The sequence below is a fragment of the Verticillium alfalfae genome, genomic scaffold (assembly GCF_000150825.1).
Source record: "Verticillium alfalfae VaMs.102 supercont1.15 genomic scaffold, whole genome shotgun sequence".
Taxonomy (NCBI): domain Eukaryota; kingdom Fungi; phylum Ascomycota; class Sordariomycetes; order Glomerellales; family Plectosphaerellaceae; genus Verticillium; species Verticillium alfalfae.
The window spans coordinates 592,133-615,873 of NW_003315024.1; the positions used below are offsets into that span (position 1 = coordinate 592,133).

The 23,741-nt window shown below is 55.5% G+C and overlaps 11 protein-coding genes and 1 non-coding gene across 12 annotated transcripts; 3 read left to right on the plus strand and 9 right to left on the minus strand.

Moving 5' to 3' along the window:
* Positions 1-512: 512 nt before the first annotated feature.
* Positions 513-1,952, minus strand: VDBG_09505 (NADH kinase POS5; the record flags this gene model as incomplete). Its single annotated transcript, XM_003000264.1, has 1 exon — positions 513-1,952. One exon carries the CDS (start codon positions 1,950-1,952, stop codon positions 513-515), a length of 1,440 nt encoding a protein of 479 aa, XP_003000310.1.
* Positions 1,953-2,475: 523 nt separating this feature from the next.
* Positions 2,476-3,605, minus strand: VDBG_09506 (conserved hypothetical protein; the record flags this gene model as incomplete). The annotated part of the gene is made up of 4 exons (XM_003000265.1): positions 2,476-2,645; positions 2,745-2,967; positions 3,066-3,194; positions 3,351-3,605. The coding sequence occupies 4 exons, from the start codon at positions 3,603-3,605 to the stop codon at positions 2,476-2,478; spliced, it is 777 nt and encodes a 258-aa protein (XP_003000311.1).
* Positions 3,606-4,615: 1,010 nt separating this feature from the next.
* On the plus strand, positions 4,616-5,533 carry VDBG_09507 (conserved hypothetical protein; the record flags this gene model as incomplete). The annotated part of the gene is made up of 1 exon (XM_003000266.1): positions 4,616-5,533. One exon carries the CDS (start codon positions 4,616-4,618, stop codon positions 5,531-5,533), a length of 918 nt encoding a protein of 305 aa, XP_003000312.1.
* A 237-nt stretch (positions 5,534-5,770) lies between these two features.
* Positions 5,771-5,844, minus strand: VDBG_15205. Its single transcript has one exon. It is a non-coding gene; the product is annotated as a tRNA-Ile (tRNA).
* A 264-nt stretch (positions 5,845-6,108) lies between these two features.
* Positions 6,109-7,424, minus strand: VDBG_09508 (isochorismate synthase/isochorismate-pyruvate lyase mbtI; the record flags this gene model as incomplete). The annotated part of the gene is made up of 2 exons (XM_003000267.1): positions 6,109-6,900; positions 7,023-7,424. 2 exons carry the CDS (start codon positions 7,422-7,424, stop codon positions 6,109-6,111), a joined length of 1,194 nt encoding a protein of 397 aa, XP_003000313.1.
* A 1,310-nt stretch (positions 7,425-8,734) lies between these two features.
* Positions 8,735-9,214, plus strand: VDBG_09509 (conserved hypothetical protein; the record flags this gene model as incomplete). Its single annotated transcript, XM_003000268.1, has 2 exons — positions 8,735-8,877; positions 8,935-9,214. 2 exons carry the CDS (start codon positions 8,735-8,737, stop codon positions 9,212-9,214), a joined length of 423 nt encoding a protein of 140 aa, XP_003000314.1.
* An 861-nt stretch (positions 9,215-10,075) lies between these two features.
* Positions 10,076-11,247, minus strand: VDBG_09510 (endo-1,4-beta-xylanase; the record flags this gene model as incomplete). The annotated part of the gene is made up of 4 exons (XM_003000269.1): positions 10,076-10,168; positions 10,220-10,422; positions 10,478-10,712; positions 10,774-11,247. 4 exons carry the CDS (start codon positions 11,245-11,247, stop codon positions 10,076-10,078), a joined length of 1,005 nt encoding a protein of 334 aa, XP_003000315.1.
* Positions 11,248-12,685: 1,438 nt separating this feature from the next.
* On the minus strand, positions 12,686-15,793 carry VDBG_09511 (type II inositol-1,4,5-trisphosphate 5-phosphatase; the record flags this gene model as incomplete). The annotated part of the gene is made up of 1 exon (XM_003000270.1): positions 12,686-15,793. The coding sequence occupies one exon, from the start codon at positions 15,791-15,793 to the stop codon at positions 12,686-12,688; it is 3,108 nt and encodes a 1,035-aa protein (XP_003000316.1).
* An 879-nt stretch (positions 15,794-16,672) lies between these two features.
* On the plus strand, positions 16,673-17,503 carry VDBG_09512 (conserved hypothetical protein; the record flags this gene model as incomplete). The annotated part of the gene is made up of 1 exon (XM_003000271.1): positions 16,673-17,503. The coding sequence occupies one exon, from the start codon at positions 16,673-16,675 to the stop codon at positions 17,501-17,503; it is 831 nt and encodes a 276-aa protein (XP_003000317.1).
* Positions 17,504-18,003: 500 nt separating this feature from the next.
* Positions 18,004-19,177, minus strand: VDBG_09513 (BAR domain-containing protein; the record flags this gene model as incomplete). Its single annotated transcript, XM_003000272.1, has 4 exons — positions 18,004-18,686; positions 18,788-18,861; positions 18,921-18,966; positions 19,165-19,177. 4 exons carry the CDS (start codon positions 19,175-19,177, stop codon positions 18,004-18,006), a joined length of 816 nt encoding a protein of 271 aa, XP_003000318.1.
* A 715-nt stretch (positions 19,178-19,892) lies between these two features.
* VDBG_09514 (conserved hypothetical protein) lies at positions 19,893-20,315 on the minus strand (the record flags this gene model as incomplete). The annotated part of the gene is made up of 1 exon (XM_003000273.1): positions 19,893-20,315. The coding sequence occupies one exon, from the start codon at positions 20,313-20,315 to the stop codon at positions 19,893-19,895; it is 423 nt and encodes a 140-aa protein (XP_003000319.1).
* A 977-nt stretch (positions 20,316-21,292) lies between these two features.
* VDBG_09515 (26S protease regulatory subunit 4) lies at positions 21,293-22,843 on the minus strand (the record flags this gene model as incomplete). The annotated part of the gene is made up of 3 exons (XM_003000274.1): positions 21,293-21,799; positions 21,847-22,656; positions 22,841-22,843. 3 exons carry the CDS (start codon positions 22,841-22,843, stop codon positions 21,293-21,295), a joined length of 1,320 nt encoding a protein of 439 aa, XP_003000320.1.
* Positions 22,844-23,741: the final 898 nt, after the last annotated feature.

The following is a 23,741-nucleotide window of genomic DNA, read 5'->3' on the forward strand; positions in this document are numbered from 1 at the left end:
ACGACCCTTATGATGGAACAGAGGCCCGTAGTCGTCTCCCGAGTACCTCGACTGCGCAGTGGCGCCTCCGATTTGTATGACAATGACATCGTGGCAAAGTAAATGATAGACCCCCCTGGCTTTCGTGGACGACCTCGAGCGACACAAAGATGGTTAATATTGAGACATGGTCAAAGGCGGAAAAGAAGCGACGGGTTGAGACTCAACATGGTGACAACAAAGGCCGGAGCTGGTTGTCCATGTGCTCTCTTTGCGTGGGTGGAATGCCGAGCTTGGATCTGACAAAGGCGACTCATCAGAGCCTTTCACGATCGAATAAACACTCGCCCTCGAGATAATACTGCACACAGTCGCCATGCTATCCTCTCGCCGAGAACGTGCGCAAGTTTTAGATGGGCCATAATACTTGGATCTCATGTGTGCTAGGTGACGCCCGAGAGAGATAAATGTGAGTGGAATAGTGGGCTCCAGTACCTACAAAGGACGTGGAACGGGTATCATTGAATTAAGTTTCACCCCCTTCCAATGGGATGATTGAACATTAAGAGGCCATTGAGTCCTCCGACCCAGCCATCGTCGTCGAACTCGGCGGAGTCCCCTTTGCCGGGGCCGCAAATGACGCACGGCACGCCGCCCTTCCAGCTGCCATCGTTGGTTACGCCGACAGCCTCGCCTTCGACGCGGATTTCGGTGCCAATGCGCACGCCGGCACTTCTCTTGCCGTCGATGCTGACCTCGAGCTCGCCGTCGCGGTTCTTGCTGCTAACTTTGAGAGTGACCTGCGTGTTGAGGGGTAGGACCAGCGGTCGGAAGCTCAGACTTCTCGGGCAGATTGGCGTGATGAGGAGGGATTTGACGAGCGGGTGAATGATTGAGCCACCAGCACTCAGGCTGTATGCCGTCGATCCGGTAGGCGTACTCAGCAGGATGCCGTCGGCCACAGCTTCGGTCAGGAACCGGTTGTTTAGATAGATGTCGATGATGGCAAGATGGGGCTTCGGCCCTCGATGGATGAGGATCTCATTGAGGGCATGAATCTGCGGGGGCGAGTCTTTGTGCGCCAGTTTTGTATCTTCGGGCGGCACTGCGGGAAGATGAGACTGCGACTTGGTCGTCGGGTGCAGCTGGCTGTTAATGTTCTGGCCGTTGGGGTCGTAGACTCCGACGCGCAACCTATGCCGAAGCAGAATCTTGGACGCTCGGCTCGGCCCCATGCTCTTGCCCGGGGCATCTTGCCAGCCAGAGGCTACATTCGTTTCGGCTTCGTGTGTTTTTTCCCCCGTAGCGACCCTCGTGTGCGGGGTCAAGAGGTCTTGGTGTGGTACCCTGCTGCCAGACATGTAGGCTTCTCTCCAGGCGCGCTTGTACTCTTCGAACTTCCACTCGGCCAGGAAGCCAATGGTGCCAAAGTTGAAAGCCAAGATGGGCGGCACAGAGGAGTAGACGCTGAAGTGGCTGGCAGCACGCAGGATGGTGCCGTCACCGCCGAGGGTCGTGATCATGTCAATCTTGTCGGGGAACTGCGAGGGGTCGCATGTGTGGATGGGAAAGTCGAGCTGGTCGTGCACCATCTGGGCGACGCGAGGTTCGAAGATGAGATTGAGGCCAGAGTATGTGCTCTTCAGGTGTTTCGCAAAGTCGACTGTCGCTCGGAGGACTTGAGGCGAGCGCAGCTTAGGCATGAGGAGGATATTGCGAGGAGGCTGTGGCCAGTGAAGGGAGAGAAGCCCAGAGTTCGAGGTTCGCGGTTCGCGATAGTTAGGCGTGATGCGATTGGGAAGCGAGGAGACATCGCGAATATCGGAGGCGCGTGAGGAGGGCGGGACAGTTGAGGTGGTCGAATACAGTCGCCATGGCGAAGTCGTCGTCCATGGTCGTCGAGATGCGAGCTGCGGAGGCCTTGACCAGGGACGACCAGCCCGGCAAATGGGGATTGTCAAAAGGCTAGACATGATAACGGCGATGCTATGCCAATTGCGAGCTCAAGGAGAATACATGGTCGAGCGGACAGCGAGGTGGTTGCTGAATGGTGTTTCCTGGCGCAAAAGCAGCGAAGCAGTTGCTACGAGAAGAGCGGCTGCAAAAGTCATAATGACGAAGCTAACTAAGGTCCTGCCAGAAAATGGTCGTAAAGAGCGATAAACCAGATAGGGGTATAGCGCATTTAGTGACTGATCAAGCTGTTTGTCGCTTGTTATAGGGGTAATGCGCCCCGGTTACAGCATGCTGCTGACTGTTCCGCCAGCGCCCACTGGGCTCAGTGCTTGCCCTCTTCAACCCCAACTCAACGACATCAACTACACGCATCCTCCGGCCTTTTGTTGCCTCATTAGAGCTCACCTGCGCATGAATTTGGAATTCCTCTATATTTTATGTGTCCGGATTTGCAGCAGTGTATTTGACTGCAATATCCAACCCCACCAAAGTCTAGCCAGTATCGCCAGTGGTCCTCTCACGCAATGCCACGTCAACCGTCTATACACCAATCAGGCGGATGCTGAGATGATGAGGGTTGCTCTCAAACACCTTCTTCGACTCTTCCGAGCGAAGTTCATCCACATCCCAGGCGGCCCAGGCGAGCTTGCCATGCAGGAACGTCGCCTCCTCCGTAGCCGCCCACACGCTGTAGTCGGCCGGCAGCTTCACTATGTCGATCAGAATGCGTCAGTCGACCAAGGTTTTTTGAAAGACGAGCAAACACGCAAGAGGTGTCCCGGAGGTCTTCAAGAGCATGTGTGACTTACTGTCGTCAAAAGGAAGACTATCAGGCGCTATGCCAGCCTTGGCAGCAGCCTCGGAGTAGATGAGGCCGGGGTGTACCAGGTTGATTTGAAGTAATTTAGGATCACTTGCGTCGGCGAGCGTCTGGACCAGGGAATGGCTCGCCTGTTTTGTCAGGTAGTAGGAGGGCATCACTTTGTCTATGCCCGGGGTGTGGATGACGGCCGTAGTGATGAACACGAGGTACTGTTTATATCAAGCAAACACAGTCAGCGATGCATGATCCGGTGAGCCTGACAAGACGAAGGAATGCGGAATGACAAACGAAAAACACGGGGTCCTACCTTCTTCTTGTCCTCGAAACCCTTTTGGGCGCGGAATCGTTGGACAAAGTCGAGCTGCGAGCGCACGTTGGTGACATAGTCGGCCCAAACCGTGTCGAGACTGAACGAGATGAGAGCGCCGGGGCCGCTCTGCGCAGCGGCTTTCATATCCCAGGACGTCAACGGTGATGTGCTGACCCGCGAGCCCAGCCCACAGAGCAGCCGTGTCTTCGAGACTGCTGACGTGGCTCACACGAGCCATGGAAATCCTGTCTTAGGGAACTCGCAGCCAGCTCAGAAGTGGACTTTTCGAGAGTGCCACGGCGGCGGGCCGGTGACGATGATCCGCGAAGCAGAGGCTTCGGCGTATGACCTGACAATGCCTTGGCCGATGCCAGCAGAGCCGCCGGTGACGAGGATAGTCTTGCCGGCCTGGCTCAGCTCAGGCCGAGTAACGGAAATGGTAGGATAGGTGGTTTTATGGATAGTCTTAACCCCTACAGGGGCACTAAAGACGACTTTGTCGCTGATATCCTCCGCAGACACTTTTGATCTCGACATGATGGGCGTTGTATGGGAGAGGTCGGCAGTGTGCAAGTGCGGGCAGTCCGTCTGTCTCGTTGGGGAGTGCTCGAGAGTCTTTTGACCACGAGAGGCGCAATATTAGACTTGACTCGGCGCGAAGGCCTTTTATAACTACTGACATACTTCTTGTCTTTCATCTTGCTTGCGCTTGTTACCAGAAACCACGCAACAAGGCTCCTTGACGTGATTTTTTGCTGTGCACATCACATAATGTTCGTTGGGGCCGGACCGATGGACTCGTCGCTCCGCTAACCCAACTCCGCTGGTCCCGGGAGTGATTTGTGATACATCCGCATGGTATCCGCAGGTTGTCCGCAAGTTGCCCGCAGGTTGCCCGATAACAGATACCACTGCAACTTCACCCAGATTCGACCAGCTACAGTTGCATTGGTACTTCACCGCTACAAACGAGCGACTCACGTTACATGGTTGCACTGCGAAACCCCCTTTCTTGCCAGAAGACAATGGATTATGCGCTATCATCTGCTTCAACACCTAGAAGACAACCTTCAAGCCATTCTTATGCTTAACACAGATTTGCGGCATTTGCTATTGCAGCCCCTGCTCCAATAATGGATGACGAGATATCCAGGCAGCGAGCATGTCGTGCTTGTACTGATGCCAAGCGCCGCTGTGACAAGACCCTCCCCTCATGCCTGAGGTGTCTCAACAGAGATGTCGACTGTGTATACCCTCCACCAAAACGACGGCGCTATCAACTACCGTCTGAGTCTGACGGTCATCGTCTGCCAAGCGGTGGGCCAACCTTTTCTGCTTCTCGGGGACATGGGAGTGACGACAGCCCGAGACTGCCCCGTGTTGACGCAGAAGATGATGAGCAAGGCTCGCGGACGAGGTATGCCGGATCAGAGGGCCAATTCCCCGACACCCCCCTCGAAGCCAGGTACTCCGATGAGTTGCTTTCTTCGTCGGCACCTAGGCCAAAGAGGTCTATTGTGAGCGACCTCATGCTGTCCTATCAGACTATGACCTGGTTTCTCCCACCTTCAGCATGGGTCCTGGACCAGCAACTCACGCTCCTTCCTACGCTCCACCAGGCCTCCGTCTTGAACGACTTTGTCCGCGGCCTGCAAGCCTGGCTTGTCCGCTACCTGAGGCAAGGCCATAGCCCTCTGATACACCGCCGTCTTTACACCGAGACTCATTTGCCGCAAGACATGCGCGACGCCATAGCCACCATCGCCCTCTCCCAAAGCGCGACGCCAGATAACGAGTGTATCGTTAGCCCTATCTCCTCCGCCTACCTCTCCGCCCTTCTCGCCCGGTATGCGGATGACCGCCACGTCGTCGTCCCTAATCTCTCAACGGCGGCGCACCTCGCCCGCACCCAGGCCCTCCTAATTCACGTCCTCCTCGGCCTCTTCTCGTCCTCCATCAGGCGTCGCGCCGAGGCAGAGTCCCACCTTGACACCCTGCTCCGCTGGACCCGCCAGCTCTGGGACTCGGCGAACCTCGACGCCGCCACCTCCTCCCTCGTGCCGCTCGGCGACCCGGCCGCTGACCCCATTACGGGCCTTTACCGCGCATTTATCCTCACGGAGTCCGTCCGCCGCACATACCTCATCGCCCACATTACGGCGGGCGTCTACCTCAATCTTCGCTCCTCGGGGCCGCCGTACAGTCACGCCTGCCGGGGCGACGTATACATCACGCAGCGGGCCGGTCTATGGGACGCCGCCGGCGCGGTGAGGTGGGAGGCTACGGTTCTGGGGACGTGTCCGCTATTCCTGCACTGCTTGCGAGGCCATGACTTGCCTGAGGTTGGGATCGCGGCTGCCGATGTCGATGAGTTTGCGCGACATTTATTCACGGTGCTCTGGCAGGCTGATGAGGTAGAGATGTGGACTGTGAGGACCGGAGGTGAGGTGGCAGCTGCCTATTAGGGGTCTAGACACTTTCCTGATGTATTTGTAGTTTGGTGTTCCTGGTGATCAGGATTAGGTGCATGACATGATGAGAGAGTGGGCACTGCTTAGAGTCTAAAAAGGGACTTGTCCTATGGTGAATGATTTGCGTTTTGGGTCGTTATTTGTACATGGCTTCAGGGGAAGAGTTCAAATGTGTCTGACAGGGAGCAATGGCAAAAAAAGGGACAAAGTTGAAACAACAAAAATAATCGCTGGTCAGTATGAGGGTCGAACTCATGACCTTGGCATTATTAGTACCACGCTCTAACCAACTGAGCTAACCGACCAGTTGTTGTGAAGCAGAAGTACTGGGTTGATTATACCGTAATTTTCATAGCTCTTATTCGCCCAAACTAGACCTTCAGTTTTTAGCGGAAGCCTCGAATTGTGTTTGCGTTCAGTGTTGATCGAATGGAGGTATCGCTAGACAGCATGCACCAACAAGCCACGGATCGTGATGTGTAAGCACGAAAAGGAATGTATTGGGGAACGGATGATACAGAAACAACGCTGCTGGCTTGTTCCGCCCAAGGACGCAGGATGCCAACTACTCAAAGAGGCACCACAAATGGCGCGATGGTGCTAAGCTTCTCAACTGTCTCAGTAAACTCGCGCGCAGGCTCAGACTGATCGATGATTCCTGCGCCTGCCTGCACCCATGCCTTCTCCTCATCTTGATAGACCGATCTGAGTACCAGGGCTCCCTCAAAAAAGTCCGATCCTTCAAGCATGATGACGCTGCCAGAGTACAGTTCACGAGGCCGTGTCTCAAGGGAGGTGATGACCTCAAGGGCAGGCTGCTTTGGAATCCCAGACGCAGTGATCGATGGGAAAAGAACATCGAACGCGTCCCAGGCATCCTTCGCCTCGTTCAACTGTCCGCACACCCTGGACCCAAGATGCTGCACCTTGCCGCGTTCCCTGATCGACATGAAATCGTCGACAACGACGGTATCGTTCGAGCAAATCTGCTCAAGTTCCTCGACCGCGGCTTTGACGGACAGAACGTGTTCCACAATCTCCTTGGAATCATTGAGAAGTTCTTGTCGCAGTTTCAGACGCTCAGCGTCGCTGGAACCACATGAACGGGTACCAGCCAGCGGTTCTGTGGTGACGCGGCCGTTCTCCAGAGACATGACCAATTCGGGACTGAATCCGGTGGCCTGGAAACCGCCATGAGAAAGACAAAAGGTTGTCCTCGGAGTATTTGACTTTCGCCCTGTGAGGAGCGTCTGAGGCATGTTGATGGGGCCCGGAAGATCAACTGCCCTAGAGAGGATGACTTTGGCCAAGCGACCCTCTCTAATCTGAGACAGACCGTCCTCCACCGATTGCATGTACACCTTTCGATGTTGATCAGTCTGCAGTCGGGCATGTGAAGGGGATCCGCGTGGTGTCTCGCCTCCCTTCCAGCACAGATTCGATGTATCGACCCTGGGTTTCCTCCGTCCCCTGAGATGGTGACCCCCCCAGAATTTATGTTCAGCTCAATCTGGGGAATCATCAGAGTAAGGAGAGGCCATCGCCCTGCGTGGTACGTGAGGCCTTTGATGTGGGGTGCATAGTTGAAGCCTGCAAAGCCGAAAACCTTTCCCGCAGCTGGGTGAGTGCGGAGGAAGTTTCGTGCTACGTCGGCGAGGCTAGACTCAATAGCTAGGGATTCGCTTCCATTGAGCGTAGAAATTGTGGCGTGTTGTCCATCCGACTCGATAGCCAAGGACGCGAGACTGCCAATGCCTACGTGCCAGTGGCCTTGTCGCTCATAGGCGTAGTATGGTTCAGCATCGAGAATAGAGAGAAGAGATGCGATTCTGTCGATAGGAGTCCCCGTGCCGGGCGAGAACGTGAAAGATTGCTGGGAAGGCATTGATAATAGGTGTGAGATTTTGTCTGAATGGATGGTTCTTGTAGGTCATGCCGGTCTCCCCAGGCCCCAAGTTATCAGCTTCGGCCTTGTTAATATACTTTTGGACATGCTTACAGCACGCCCATCCATGAAGCTCAGGGTATGCCGTATAAGCTGCCCACGTAATTGACAATCCGTCGTATCCAAGCTTGGGGACGGGCCGCCCCGTATGTCTCGGAAAGGAATGAAGCCTAGTGGACAAACTTTTTGGCTTTGGTCCAGACGTTGATACTGGAATGGACAGTGCGAGAGGAACGGACTGCCAAGCCAGTCTCGCTTAGGAATGGAATCTCTTATCTCGAGCCATGATCTACACATTGTGGTCATCGAGGGGCAAGTCTTGGCGATCATTGAACAACAGGTCATTGTGTCTCATGTCGTGAAAGCTTGCTATAGCGCGCGAATATTCAGAGCAGGTTTTGCCGTTTTCTCTAAAGCTTCACCAGCTTGGTTTCGGCAGTGTAGTTGAATCATCTCCGACAGAAATTCCCGACAAAGGCCCGATTCCATCTTCAAGATCTCGTCAGATGATGTAACTGAAGGTCAAAAAATGTGTTTGGCAGATTCAGTCCATCATTAGCTTAGGGAGATGAAGTCTATATCATCTTGGCTGGACCAATTCGGAAGACCTACGTTATCGGAAGTACTCAGGCCTTGCTCTTCAACATTCAAACGTGAAAACATCACTCTTTCATCATGGGAAGCATCAACAATGAAACCGATGACTACGTTTTAGGTCGCGGGATTCGAGAGTCAATCAGGTTCATAGTATACATGTCTCTGAGGGCCATGTGAGGACACGCTAACGACTGACGTAGACTGGACGCTCAGCACTTGCTATGGAAGCTTCATCTCGATTATGTCCTTCATCCTTCGATCAAGAGGTCTGAGCCTCTCAGGATTGCTGAGGTCGGCACTGGAACAGCGTAGGACTTCTGAGAAATTTTGATTCGAAACACCTCGGGGTTAATAACGTAATAGGATTTGGCTTCTCGACCTGGCGCAAAGTCTTCCTCTTGACACTCAACTCCATGGATACGACATATCAGCCAATCAATTCCCGCCTCAGGCTCTATGGCCGGAGAATCTCGACCTCGGGATTCTGAATGCGCTGGAAGACCCACCTTCGAGACTCCTTGGCTACTATGATGTGATCCACGTCAGAATGTGGGCGAGTAACCTGAGGAGCAGGGAAGCCAGTATTCTCATTAAAAACTTGAAAGCAATGCTGAGTACGACGGAGAGATTTCATCCGTAGGCAAATAAAAACAATGGCTAACATGACTGTAGAACCGGGCGGCTTTGTTCAGTGGGAAGATGCCGATCTAGTAGACCAACATCTGCAGTCTCAACCTGCTCAAGAACTAGAGGTTGTGGCAAAGGATCTGTTCAACAAAGCAGGTATCGATTACAGGTAAGCTCAGGAAAGACTTCTATTATCTGGGAACCCTCATCTGACGAGAACAATCAGCTGGGTGCGTAAAATCCCAAGGTCGCTTGAGCAGGAGGCGTTTCTGCTGCGAGACGAGAAAACCAATGTTTTCTCTCCGAGCATGACACAGCTGTGCACCAACACCTACTTGATGGCTCTCACAGAGATTTTTGAAGGTATCAAGAGATCGGATGATGGAAGCTTGGTGACGTTGATTTCCTCGTGTGAAACTGCTCTAGGTCGGCTCATTCACGAATACAACAAGGGTCTTGTGTATAACTGGAGGCCTGTCTCCGTCTTGGCGCAGAAGCCCCTTTAAGACGTCTGGAATTCACAATGTCGAATATTTTGGGACCTAATTCTGGGACGTTCATCTATGGATTATATTTGCTCTGTTTGAAAATGGTTAAAATATTTGAAGTGTGATCAATTGACACGTGGACTTCGCTGAACGTATTCCACCCCGAGTTGTTGTAGTGGCTTTCTATCATCAAAGGGATCAGAAACGATCTGCTATATCCGCCTGGTCCGGCTACGTCAGTGATAGTGTCAGTCGACCCTGCGGAGCCGCCAGGAGCCGCCAAGCAGGTGATCGACCAGGGGCCAAGGGCCACGAGAGGGCGAGTAAACATAGGCTGCGGAGGGCCAGAATTCACATGTATTCCGACCCCATACCTATATTCTAACTGCCTGCGGACCCTGTGGAAGACCTCTTCACTCTGCTCTAAACCACGCGCTGACAAATCGATCTACAAGCCTCAAGCAGGGAGAGTTGCAAATATTCAACCTGCATACATTAACACGGGAGCCGACGGGGGTAAGAACTCAGACAGGATGGTTACGTGTCATTAAATATCCTGTCACGTAATCAGTCCCAGGCGTTGGGCCCGTCCAGCAGCGCTGTTGAGACTTGTGACAGACTTTTACGGGGGTTGCAAGGGTTCAGATGGATATGTTGTCACCAGTGAACAGTTTGAGTGACACGTGCGCACCAAATGAGATCTGACAGGAAAGGCATCCAGATGCCCAATTCTTGCAGGTAGACCTTTGGTCAGAGACAATGAAACCACAAGTATGTACAGTTAGTATAAGTATGTTCAAGTAGTGTCGGCTATCCTTCAAGGCAAGCATCCCCATGGGACTCGAAGATCCCATGCGCAGAGGCAACAGGACTGAAACATCAGCTCAGCTTCGTGACGATAGCCGTATAAGCTGCCTTTGGGTTGTAATCGGCATCAAAGAGCAGGGGGTTGGTACCCTGCCTCCACGAGTCCTGCATACTATCAGCTCCGATGCAAACTCGTCTCAAGCAACAGAAGCTTACCTTGTCGCTCACACCCCAGACGGTGATGCCCTTGCACTTGGGAACATCAAGGCAAGCACCCACAATCGTGGCAAAGTCAGCCGCCGGCGCGGTCTTGATGTCCAGCTCGGTAATGGCCACCTCGGAGACCTGTGCGGAAGCCAGCTGCTGAAGCACGCCCTTGATGTTGCCTGCCGCACCGGCATCAAGGTGCGTTTGGGAGCCTGTGGTGCAATGTCAGCATAAGGTACGTGGCCTTCATGGAACAGGTCTACATACCGATACCGTCAATTGGAACGCCTGCAGTGATCCACTTGTTGACCTTGCTGACGAGTCCGTTCACCTTTCCATAGTTGGCGCGGTCGAGGTTATAGTCGTTGATGTAGAGCTTGGCATTTGGGTCCGCGGCACGAGCCGCACGGAACGCAATGCCGACAAAGTCCTCGCCAAGAATATCAGAGAAGACGGAAGAGCGCATGGTACCATCCTCGTTAAAGATTTCGTTGACGACATCCTGACAGCAGATCAGAAAAGTGCAAAGCTTGACGCACCATCAACAAGCAAGTCAATCATACCCAGGCGCGAATCTTGCCCTTATATCTCGTGACGATGGTCTTAACGTGGTTCTCAATGACATTGGTCAGGTCATCGCGGTCCTTGATATCCTTCACCCACTGAGGCAGCTGAGAGTGCCAGACGAGGGTATGGCCGCGAATCGATTTGCTGTTCGTCTGCGCCCAGTCGACGAGAAAGTCGGCGCCCGCAAAGTTGAACGAGCCACGGCTCGGCTCGAGGGCATCCCACTTCATTGAGTTCTCGGGCGTGACTTGGCCGAAGTCCTGCTGAATGATGGCGGCATTCTTCCCCGTCTGCAGCAGGCCGCGATCGGTGGCGACGCCGATGTACAGCTTTCCCTTGGCTTTGAAGAGCTTGTCGATGCTGGCCGCGGCCTGGCGCGACTCTACATGCGAGGCAGCTTCGGGAACGGGACTAGCTACCGCGGCCAAAGGGGCCAGGAGGAGGGCGAGATGAATCTGCGAGAATTTCATGTTGAAAGTGACTCTAGAAAGGTGTGATGGGACCTTGGGCTGTACTATGGCTGATGTATCAAGAGCCGACGCCAACTGACACTCTAAAAGCCATTGATCCTACTTATATTGAACATTCTCAATTGATCGACCGGCTAATATGAAAACACCAATCTCGCAAGACCCGGGCTCATTCTGGCCGCGAGCCCCTTTTGAGGCCTGCTCATGAGGTCCAACCCCGTGAGAGCCTCACGATGGCGCCGTCCAGGTTGCACTTGAGCACCCCGCAATCTATCCGGCGCAGGACACAGGAAGCACGGAGCACGTAGACACGGAAGAGAAAGGTTAGAATTCCAGTCTTACTGACACGTCAAACGACGTCAGTTGAAGAGACAGGGGTTGGGGGGGGGGGTCGACACAAGCAAGCATGATCGTCGCAAATTAGGCAAACCGCCTAAATACGCAACCTTCTTTGCATGCCGAACTGTCTTTCCGCGGGGGTGGGTTCTTATTCTTCTCTGGCCCTGGGTCTCCTGGGCAGCGATCCTGAAACAGGCACCGCAAGGTCCAGGGCCTGGAACCGCAAATCGTGGTGGGTAAACGGGACTTCGGCAGCGGGCGAGGTCGCAGTTGTGAATTTCGGCCGAACTGAGGTCTGCCGGCACATGGGGGAAAGGAACCATGACAGGCGTCCCCTGACCATGTCGCCTTTCGGGACAGGTCGTACCTTTGGGGCCCTGTACAAACCGCCCTTCCCTTCTATTATTTGAAATGTTGGTGCTGCTATATGACCGTTCAAGTGACGGCCTTGCTGCCGCGCACCCCGCGGCTTCACCGGATGTGAGAAACAACATGAGGGAAGGTGAGGGGTTGACTGGCAAGGGTACACACTGCTAAATTGAGTATGGCTAAGGAGTCAGAGTTACCTCCGGATGAAAGGGATGCAAAGAACCCGCAGCGTTGGCAATCGTGGCGATGATCCCAATGGCCTCAGCTGTGTCAAGTGTTGCCCAGCTCTGTGCGATATAGAGGATCAAGCAAGTTAGAGGTGATTCAGTCTTGAAAAGCCCCGAGAACAATAATTGGACTGTTGACAAGACGACACGACGTCAGGTCCTTGTGAGATTGATGTCCCTCGTGGTATGCTGGAGATCTAGCATGTTGAGAATCGAGCCTGCAACGACAGGGTCTGCGTCGTCGTCACTAGAAGATGTGGATGGCTCCAAGGAAGTCTAACTGGAATAATCATGAAAGGGCATATTTCTCGAGAGACTGTCTAGGATGCAAAGCACTTGATTATGCAAGGACCTAATGCTCGCAGTGCAGGTAACAGTAGCAAAAAACATGTACCAAGCACAACGCTCGAACCCCAATACCCCGTCATATCATACCCACCAAGCGCCAACCACATATACCCAACACTCCAGGCAACACAAAAACCTACAAAACACAAATCCCCTCATAAGTCCTGCAAGCTCCTCCGGACGAAAAGTTCCACAGCGCCCCTCAGCTTCTCCTCGACAACCTTTCTCTCCTTGTCCTTGGCCGGCAGCGTGACGCGACTGACAGACCGGCCCATGACCTCGGCGAACTTCTTCTCCTTGGCCCTTCGTCGCGCGAGCGCCGCCTCGGCTGCCGCCGTGTTGCTGCCACCGCCCGTCATGCGGCGGAAGCTGAGGCTGCGGCGGCCGATGACACTGAGGCGCTTGCTGGCAGTCGAGGTTAGGGTCTCAAGCTCGGCCTTGGCAATAGGCGTCAGTTCGGCGGCTGTTTTCGAGAGCATTGCTGTAAGGAAGACGAAGGCGATATTGTGGTTCGGCGCGGAGGCGAGGATGTCGAGGATTGCGGCCTTGTCGTCTTCTGCTTCCTCCGCCGTGCGGATTGGTGATGACGTGGAGCCGAGCTGGGGAAGCGCGACTTCGATCTTGGCCCATAACGGCGCAGTGATGATCCCGTCGGTTAGGCCCTGTAGGTAGAGAACGAGGACCTCAGCGGCGACTTCTAGGCGGTGCGGCGCTGGGCTGTCGAGCGGGAGGGCATCAGAAAGAGGTGTGTCGTTATCGAGAGCCTCAACGAGGGCGAGAACCTGCTTATCGCGAGCTGCCTGATCTTTAAATAGCCATGTGGCTTTCTCAAACGGCCAGCCAGGCCTGTCGGCTGGAATGACTTGCTGATCGAGCATGTTGGCGTCGGCGAGAACCCTTGTAGTAAGCGTTTCAATCACCTCTGTAAGCTTGAAGAGTTCTTTGGGTGCTGCTGAGTGGACGTCGAGATCATACGGTATCGAGCCGGTCTTTGGTAACCTCGACTTGGCGAACGTTCTAATCCCGCCGTCGGGGATCCTGATAAGCTCCTCGATCGATCGGCCGAAACATGACGGCAGCCATGTCGCTCGGACCGGGATGAAGTGATCTCGCCCGTCTTCGACGCGCAGAACAAGGATATCCTCCAACTTCACCCGGTCGCCGTTGAGAGCCCGAACACGTGAAATGTCGTCGATCAAGACTTCGAGCACGGCACCCAGGGTCTCGCCCGGCTCAAGCGTGACATCATCCCCCAGCTTCTCGGCCTCCTCGTCATCGTCATCGGAACCGCTGCGACTGAAGCGTGTCTTCAACCAGTGCGGTGGGCTGTTGGTGGCGGCGTCTTCCGATGGCCTCTCGACAAAGGCGAATTTGGCTGGCACGCGGCCAGTGTTGGCAATCGTCAAGCGCGTCGTGTGCTTTCGCAGGTAGCTGATGTCACCAAAATCGACGGGATCGCCTTGATCCGCTGGTCGTCCAGACGCCTCTTTGCCTGTGCCATCCTGCGTGTCGACAACAACAGTGATGAGCGGCCGGCCTTCGTTCTCGGCGCGGTCCAGCTCCTTGGCGACTTCGGCGTGAACCTTGGCTTTCAGTTCCGGCACGACGGCGTCGTAGTCCAAGGTGAAGATAGATATGATAGGTTTGTGATCTGATGATGTGATACGCTGGTGTGATGTGTAAATATCGAGGTGTATCCGATCAGTAAAGCCCTCCTTCGTTACCACTTCTTCAGTCGTGTTCTCTTCGTTGTCGTCATACTCGTCATACTCGTCGTAGGATGCATCGGAAGCCCCCTTGGGCTGTTCCTCGGCATCGGCATCCGTCTCCGGGTCGTAGCTGAATAGCACATCGTCGTCATTAGCAGCATCCTCCAGACCCTGTGCCTTCATCTGCTCGTCCTTTTTCTTCGCTTCCTCGGCCTCCTGCACTTTCTTTTCGTACTCCAACTTGTCCTTTCTCGTGCGGTAGAGGATGCGATCGCACCAGCTTGGAGCCCGTTGCTTTTCACTCGAGTCGAATAGACTGACGGTGCCGACGTCGTATTTGTACGAGGGCAAAAAGGTGACAGGCCCTTCACGCCAGCCCTCGTGGAATGCCTTTTTCTCCCTGATCACTCGACCCAGCTGATCATGGGGCAGCAGCGAGTCTAAGGTAGCCTGGAGCGAAGCAGGGCCGTCGTGTGGGTCGGGCAAGAAGTCGTCGGGATCTGGTAATGTAGTGTTCGACTCGTCAAAATCGGGCTTCCTCGGGGACACGGTCGACGCCGTCGTCGACTCGTCATCACTGCTGTCGTCGACATTTTTGACGACGAACATTTCCTCGCCGTCGAAGTATTTCTTCTTCTTCGACAAGTCGTATTCGCCTCGCGTGTGCAGCATCAGCAACCGGCGAATGTCATCGCCCGGCAGGCCCTCGAGCCTGAAGTTTAGGTCGCCCAGCCAAAAGGCAAAGTCCTCGTCACCAATCTTTTCCGGCGTGGAATTCGTGGAACCAGCCAGCTGCACCAAATCAAATTGGGTGCGCGTGAGGATCTGGTTGTAGTCCCACAGACGACGTTCCAGGTACGTCTGCTCGGCGCCACTAGCGAGGTGAGAGTTGACAAAGACCATGCGCGTTGTCTCGCCGAGCAGGATGCGCGTCGTGACGGCGCCCTTGTTGCCGAGATAGCCAAACAGGCCGGTGCCGACCTGTACGGTGCTGACGTTGCCGACCGTGGCGGCAACTTCGGGCGAGGCGTAGACGAGGAGCAAGAGGCCAGACATTTGCTCGGCCGTGACGAGCTCGTAGCCGGGCGGCATGGCCTCCTCGAGCGCTTCCTTCCACTTGGCCATGGGTTCGGGGTCGGAGTACATGCGCGTGACGGCGTCCCGCGCCATATTGAGGTCGACAATCTCCTGGAGGCCGAGCACGTAGAGACCAATCTTTTCGCCGCCAACCAGGCGGACTTCGTTGTGGTCTTCGGAAGAGATGCCCGGGTTGCTCGCGTCTGTTTCTTCGACCGCGGGGTTATGAGCCAGGTCGACGGTGGCAAAGCACTTGTCAACGCCTTTGCCTTGGACGAACCAGCTAGCAAGGTCCTTGTCGGCGCCGGGACACGCTGCGACGTTCCACGAGCCAATCTTGACCCGTATGCGATGTGGTCGTACATATTCGGCGCGGCGTGCATAGACGGCGCGAGCGAGAGAGTGCGGGGTGGAGGTCAGGTCGATGGGCTCGGAGGTGGCAGAATCGAAGGACTGGTCTGGATCGTGGGAAGCCATGATGCAATATGTTGGAGATGAGGTATATCGCAGGTCGGAAATCAAGGTCCGGAGGGACTCGTCGAGGGGTGTGCACAAGGCTGCGCCAGGCGCATGTTGTCGCGTGCGAAGAGGCAGGAAGACTTGTCAAGTCAGGGAAGTAGAGTGCAGGTGAAGCAGGCCTCAGAAAGACACAAGATCATGGTATATGCGAGTTGTGAAAATCGTCAGACTACGACAAGGCTGCACGATCAGCTCGCACAGGGCAGGCAAATGCGCGCGTCGGGAAGAGGATGAAGCAATCAAGGATGCTGAATCTGGATGCCGAATGCTGAATGCGGGATGTACCAGAGGTAGATGAACATGGGGGGGGGAACGTCAGCGACCATTGCAGGTGACGACAGCGGGGCGCAGCAGGCATGTGCTTGCCTTCGCGGTACCCTGCTATGCGTGCCTAGGTAGATACCTAGGTAGGTAAGTAAGGCGACTGAGGTACCTCAGTGCCTGTACCTAGGTACTGCCCTGTCCATCGCTCTACAGCTCTGGTGCTACCCTGTCACGTTGGGCTGCTGCTTGGTGCTGTGCTTCAGTGCTTGCTTGGTGGGGTGGAGGCCGATAAGGTTGAGCTCTTATCAGCTACCATCGACCCAATCGTCACGACTTCGAGGCGAGCCTCACTGTGACATGCCTCAGCGACCACACCTATTGCTGCCGATTGAGTAGCGAAACCACCACGACGCACCTCTTCACTGCACATAGCCACCCAATCTTCCCTCGAACGGTCCTCCAGTTCATTCTGTACTCCTAGCCCCTAAGGAGCGTACTTCGTCACAGTCATCCACACTCCTCCACAGGCCAACACCGTCATCACACACCAACATCGGGCAGCCCAACAACACCATGGTCAACCAAACCCCCCGCGGCAAGCGCGGCGGCGGTCACGCCCGTCACTCCTCGGCCTCGCACCGTCACGCGAACCCCGTCACATCCGACTACGACTCGGACGCGCCGGCGCACGCGCTCCTCGACCAAAACGCCGCCGCCCCAGCCCCGAATCCAGCCCTGCTCAACCGCACCAACACCGACCTCAACCTTGCCGTCCTGCGCCGCCACATCCCCGCCATCCACTCGATCCTCTCCATCGCCGCCAACGCCGTCGTCTACACCTTTGCGCCCGCCACCTCGTCCTGGGAGCGCGCCGGCATCGAGGGCACCTATTTTCTCTGCTTCCTCGCCCCGGACGCGGGACCGGCGCAGGACCCCTCGATCGCCGCCGCAGCAGCAGCAGCCCCGCCGCGCGCCTGCATCTTCGTCCTCAACCGCCGCGGCCTCAACAACGTGAGCATCGACCTCGCGAGCGTCGGCCACTTTGAGGTCATGGACGGCATCTACATCTTCCGCCTCGACGAGGGCACAGACGTCCTCGCCGGCGTCAAGCCCGAGGGCGACGCCGCCGACGCCGCCATCGACACGACCGTCGTCGGCATCTGGATCCACACCGAGGACGACGAGACGCGCATGTCCAACGCCGTCATGGTCCAGGAGACGCTGCGCCTCGTGCAGACGGGCGAGGCCCATGTCGAGGACGACGCCGTGCAGGCGCAGGGCCAGGGCCAGGGGCAGGGGCAGGAGCAGGAGTACGTGCCGCCCGCGGCCGCTGCCCAGCCCACGGGCAGGAAGCTGAGCGTCAGCGCTCTGTTTGGCGTCGCGCCCAACGGCCTCAGCGGTTAGGAGCTGCTGTTGCAGAGCGCGCAGCGCATCGCGGAACGAATGACGAGCTCGGGGCAGGAGGGTTCGCGGCGCTTGTCTTTTCGGCGCGAATGAGCCATATGCCGTGCTGCCGGCAGGCGTGGTGCTTCTTCCCCCAAACGGAAAGAGAAAAGGGGCACAAAGGGATGGAGAACCGGAGAAACCATCTGATGCTGTGGGTGGAACGCTCACAACTTGGGACCCAAACGTGTATGATACCCACAAGAAATGCAGGGCCTCGTCTAAACCTCGCATGGAGAGTGTAGACTACGAAATGAAATAATGGCATCTATGAGTTATGAACGCCTTGAAAGACAAAAAAGCCCTAAGCGCTCCGCGGAGCTTTAAAACAAAGGTCGAACCTCGGCCGAAGCGACCTCGCCAAGTCTCCTCATTCTCAACCTGTCTTTCCCATGCCGGCCGTGAAACTCATACTGTGCACACCCTCTTCTCCATCGTCCATGTAGGCCACGAGCCCACACTCAGACCGTCCCGCCGATGCTCAGCTCGCGAATCTCCTGCAGGACCTGCTCGACCCTTGCGTCGAGGTGGCCTTGCGCGTACTGCTCCCGCGTGTCGGCGCCGAGGTACTGCTGCACCTGGGCCATGCGGCTGTAAGCCTCAGCGCAGAAGCGCAGCTGAATCTTGACGAGGGCCTCGAAGCTCGGGTCGAGATAGGGGACGCGGAGGTCGATGAGCTGCGGCAGCTCGGTCGAGAGCTGCTCGTTGAGCTGCTCGTAAGCCGCCTTGGCCATTTCCATCTCCTTCTCGGCGCGCGGCAGCTTGGTCACGTCCTTGTCCGGCTTCTCGGCGAGCTTCTTCACCTTTGCGCGCAACGAGTCGTAGTCGAGCAGCTTGTGGCCGCGCTTCTTGATGCCTAGGTTGTTACGTGTCAGCAGACGGGAGCGCCGGGGCAGAGACATGCTGGATGCGGCAGCAACTGACATTCGTTGACGTCGGGGAAGTAAGCACAGAATCGGGAAATAGGTTGCAAGACAGTCGTTCTGGCAGGGCTCTGTCAGTAGATTCTCGATGGTGGGTGCTGAAGACACGCACTGGTATGGGCCGTCTAGTGACTTGATCGTCTCGGCGTCGAGATCCTCCACGGCCTGCTTATAACTCCTGCTGACGCCGTCTCTCGCGCCAGAGTCTCCGTAAAAGGCATCTATCGTTTCGGCAATTCGCATCTGGGAAGCAGTCATGGCTGCGAGTGGGTCAGCCCGGTTCGGCACATGCTTGGCGTGGTTTGGGGTTGATAGGCTTTACCTCGTAGCGAGTCGAGGTAGCCTTTGGACTCCTTCTGTAGCCTCATGGCAGCAGCCTCCATGGTCTTGAATCGTCTGTAGCGACTGGTATTAGCATTATGTACAACAGAAACGAGGTGCCGGAAACCCCTGACCTCTCTTCGACCTCGTAATCACGATCGTTTGTTCGCTCCACATGGCCTGTCGACGAATGTTAAACGGGCATAATTCGGATGCTGGGAGAGATGGAAAGACGAACCCGTCTTCATCATGACCTGCGTCGTCGCGCGGTTGACATTCTTCTTGAAGCCTGTCGTCCACCAGTGTCAGCGCCTACAACAAGTCCATGCCCAGCCGCCCTCGATGAGGGGTACATTCGGAAGCTCGGAGCAGCCGTACCTGCCCACGACATGGTGAATGCTGGTCAATGTGTCGTCCGAGTATCAGGATAGGTGTTTTGTTCGGTCTCGGCGTCGAGCGCAGGAGCTGTTTCGTTGGTCGTTCGGCCGTGTTGGATTGAGGATCGTGTCTCTGCTCGCGCGACGTTGGGAAGGACGTAGGTTTGATTGCGACGCTTGCAGGTAGGAGGCCTGACGCCAGGTTGTGACCAGCGAATGGAGACGACGTCAGCGGGCGAGGCGCGGGTGAGCCACATCCTCATTGGGCTAGCGCCCTGCACCCGCGTGTCTTTTGTTCCTGAAGCGGTGGAGCGAACACTGCATTGTACGGTACGGTGTCGATCACGTGGAGATATTCGAATGAACGTCTGTATTCATGTGTTGTTTGGATCATCTCTTGTATCAAATGCTCATGTGTCTTGTCGTACGATCGTTTGCGTCGTCGAGGATCTGTAGGGCTGGACCGCTAATGTCGCCCCACCGAAGCCTCTTAGATATTCCCACAGGCATATCGTGCCATCTCATTGCTTGTCCATTGCCATTCCTAATTGCTGTCTGTATAGCTGCCATTTCGAATACCAAACTGCTCCCTGCTGCGGCGAAGGAGCCTGAACGTACACAATCTTAGGAGAGCAAGTCTCCAACAGCAACAACAGCAACATGACAGAAAAAGCCAGACCACGCCCGTTAGTCCGCTCGTCGTAATGCTTCCAAGCTCAAGTTTGGTCCTCACATGCACTCCAACTCGCATTTTTCCCTCTGGCGACGACCACACATGCCCATCCGGTCGGATGGATTCATCACCCTCGCAGACCTAGACCGACGGACCTGCCACCCAAGCCCCTTCACTTTTCTCACTCCATCGCGGGCAATGTACATCTTGTTGTCAACAGGCAGGCACCACCTCGTGTGCAGAACGTTCCAGATAACCAAGAGGACCAGCGTGAATGCGGCACCAAAAACACAACAGAACACCTCGTATCGCACCATGACGGGTATGTCCGCTGAATCTCTGATCTGCTTACCATCAAGCTCCTCCATGGCGTAGTGCTCCGCCGTCCTGTACACAGTTCGAACAAGGATGAGAGCTATGCTCGCATAAATGCTTGCTAGGCCATATTTGACGTCACGTATCCCTGCCAAGCCCGTCATAATGCATCGTCAGTGAAAGAAGATCACGAGCACAAGGGAGGTGGCGTTTGGTGATCAGTTGCAGAACAGTGATCAGTAGATGCGATGGTGGCGACGTCAGACATACCGACTTCAGCCTATCGTAAATCTTCTTGGTCTTTGTCCTGAACTCCCCTGATTTCTGCCGACGAGCGTCCAGCGGGAGTTGGTTCAGCAGCAGCCGAGAATAGCTGAGGTTGGTTCTCACCCGCCAGCATGGCTAGTTCGAGCATCGCCGTGTAGGTTCGGCCAGGGATACCAGGCATATCATCTGGATGTCTGGGATGCTCGGTCGACACGTCGTAGTAAGGAATAGACGAAGCCCGGTCAAAAGTGAAAGCCAATCCCTTTTCGGCCGTATAGACGTTAGGACCCGGTTGGCGTTGAATATCACGCTGCAGGGCCGTCACCGTGTGAAGGACTTACTTGAGGCGGTTGTCGACGCTCTCGAGGGCGTCAGCGCAGTGGGTTGAAATGAGGCCTCGCTGTTGTTCTTCAGGCTTGTTTCGCATGGTGCGACATGTGAGGTTCGCTGTCAGACAGCTGGAGCAGGGGTGCCCTTGAGGCGAGAGTTCCGTGATCTGGCATGAGGAACGGGTCCATAGTCATAGGAGTGACTTTGCACGGTTACTTGAGAACGGCATACAAAAAGGCTGGAGAAACGCAGTCCGGGAGATTCTTGTGGATGAGCAGGACAACTGCGAGGTAGAATGGGTACGTCCAGATATCCATATCGAGTCCGAAGGTGATGTACCTCAGGTGGAGCATGCTGTCAACATCCTTTCCGGCCGGAGGGGATCGACAACTGACAGTCATGAGCATGAATCACATGCTTACACTTCCTCACGCAATAAACAAGCGAGTGCCAAAACATTTTGGCTTATTATCTCTAGAATTCGCTCATCCTCTATGTCCCCCCTGAACGCTCTGCGAACTTGGAGCACACACACAATCATACACTACAGGTACAGGCCCTCAGGCTCGCTCTCCTGCTTGGTCCGCAGCACTCTCTCCCTAGCCGAACGGAAGTCGGCCATCTGCACACGCATGCGACGCTCACGCAGAGCCATCAGACCAGCTTCGGAGCAGATGGCCTTGATGTCGGCACCCGACAGGTCGTCCTTTGCCGAGATGAACTCCTCGAGGTCCACATCGTCATTGAGCGACATCTTGGAGGTGTGCAGGGTGAAGATCTTGCGCTTGGTGTTCTGGTCGGGGTTCTCAAACAGAATCTTTCGGTCAATACGGCCGGGACGGATGAGGGCTGGGTCGAGAGTCTCGATCTTGTTCGTCGCCATGAGTACCTTGACGTCGCCACGATCGTCGAAACCGTCGAGCTGGTTGAGAAGCTCCAACATGGTTCGCTGAATTTCACGCTCACCACCCGATGTCGAGTCGTATCGCTTGGTACCGATGGCGTCGATTTCGTCAATGAACACAATCGAGGGGGCGTTTTCGGCGGCAACCTAGTATCGCATTAGCGGGGCTCCCTTGGGGAAGAAGGCAGACATACCTGGAACAGTTGGCGCACGAGACGGGGGCCGTCACCGAGGTACTTCTGGATCAGCTCACTGCCGACGATGCGCAGGAAAGTGGCAGATGTCTGGTTGGCAACAGCCTTGGCCAGAAGCGTCTTTCCTGTACCAGGAGCACCATAGAGAATGACACCTTTGGGCGGCTTGATGCCCATCTCCTCGTACAGTTCTGGATGCAGCAGTGGCAGCTCGACCGACTCCCTGACCTCCTGGATCTGTGTTTCCAGGCCACCAATATCGGCGTATGACTCGGTCGGGGCCTTGTCAAGCTTCATGACGCTGACGAGGGGATCCGTGTCGTCGGTCAGGACACCGACGATGCTGACGCTCTTGTGATGCAGCAGCACGCTCGTGCCGGGCTCGAGAAGGTCCTTGTCAACAAAGCTCATGATACTGACGTAGTACTCGGGCCCGGTGGTGCTGCTGACAATGGCGTGGTCATCGTCAATCATCTCCTCCAGCGTACCGACACCCATCGGGCTGCCTCGCATGTCGTCAACACGACCACGCTCGTCAGCCAGTCTGTCTTCGGTACCCTCGGGTCCGGGCGCCGCATTGCCCTCCTTTGCGACCTTCGCCTTGCTCAGACGCTCCTGGTTCTCGACATATTCTTCTTCGAGGATAAGGTGATCGTGGGTTCGCTGCATTCGCAGGAGACGAAGCTTGCATCGACTCGTCGGGTAGATGGCAGGAAGCTTGGCGGCGGCGCTGGTGCCAGCCGCCTTTCTCTTCTTGCGACCGACACGGGTGGTCGGGCGAGGGGGCGGCTCGTACTTGGGCTTATCCTTCTGTGGCGATCGTCAGTTCTGCGACGAACGAGACGGACTTCTTTGGTGAGGGCAAACCTTCTTATCTTTCTCGTCTCTTCCTTCTCCTCCACCGCCCATTCCGGACTGGTTCTGACCCTGGAAAGACGGCAAGTCAGCTCGGTTGCACCTCTGGATGTTTGGCAGGGCGTTTGCAAGTGTGTACCATGGTTGCTACTGGGGAGCTTCGCAAGCTCTGGAATCGGGTGTCAAATAATCGCCAACAGTCTTCAGATGTTGCGGCAGTTGACTACGTGTCGCAATGGATTGGTTCGGGCGAGCTCGGTGCGCCTGCGATGGTGGTGATGGCGGTGATAGCAGTGGATGATGATGGAAGGGCGACGTTATGGGGCTGGCTGACTGTTGGCATTTCGAGGTCCAGACGTCAAGGCGCCAGAGAAACGCGACGCCTGGGCTGGGGCCTAATTCGATGGCCACGCTCATCACGTGCAGAAGCGCTCTGCTGAGTCATCATCATAGCCGGGGTTGACTACTGGCGTTCAACCAAGAGAGGTTCATTGACACCTGGATAGCTGCTTGAATTGGCGGTAGCTACCGGCGTGCACTTGTGACAAATGCCGGACATCTCAGCAGGATGCAGGAATCTGCTTCGGGTGCATTATTGTAGTTGACGTACTTACTGCTGGCAGCCTGTGTTTATTCAATGTGCTCAAGCCGATCTGCTCGCTAAGGAAGCTTCAGTGCCTACAAAGTATCTAGTGTCCGTCCTACCTACCTAGGTACCTTAGCTTACCTACCCCAGATACGTGTATACCTAGCTAGGTACGCAGGTAGCTAGCCCAACAAGCAATACTTATGAGCTGCCTCGCTTCTCAGGATTGTCGGCTAACTGCGATTGATGCAACGATTCAAGTAGAATGCTCGAGCCGATGAAAAACAAAAACCAGCTCCGTAAACAATCCCAAGCTGTGTGTTTCGCGGCGTGTCTCAGCAGATGCACTGCAGCCCGTGACCCTGAGCCTGACGTCTACGAGACCAGCCGCCCAGGAATCCCCTAGTTTCCGTCTCCAGTCAAGTCTTCCCCCCCCCCAGCGGCTAACGCTGGA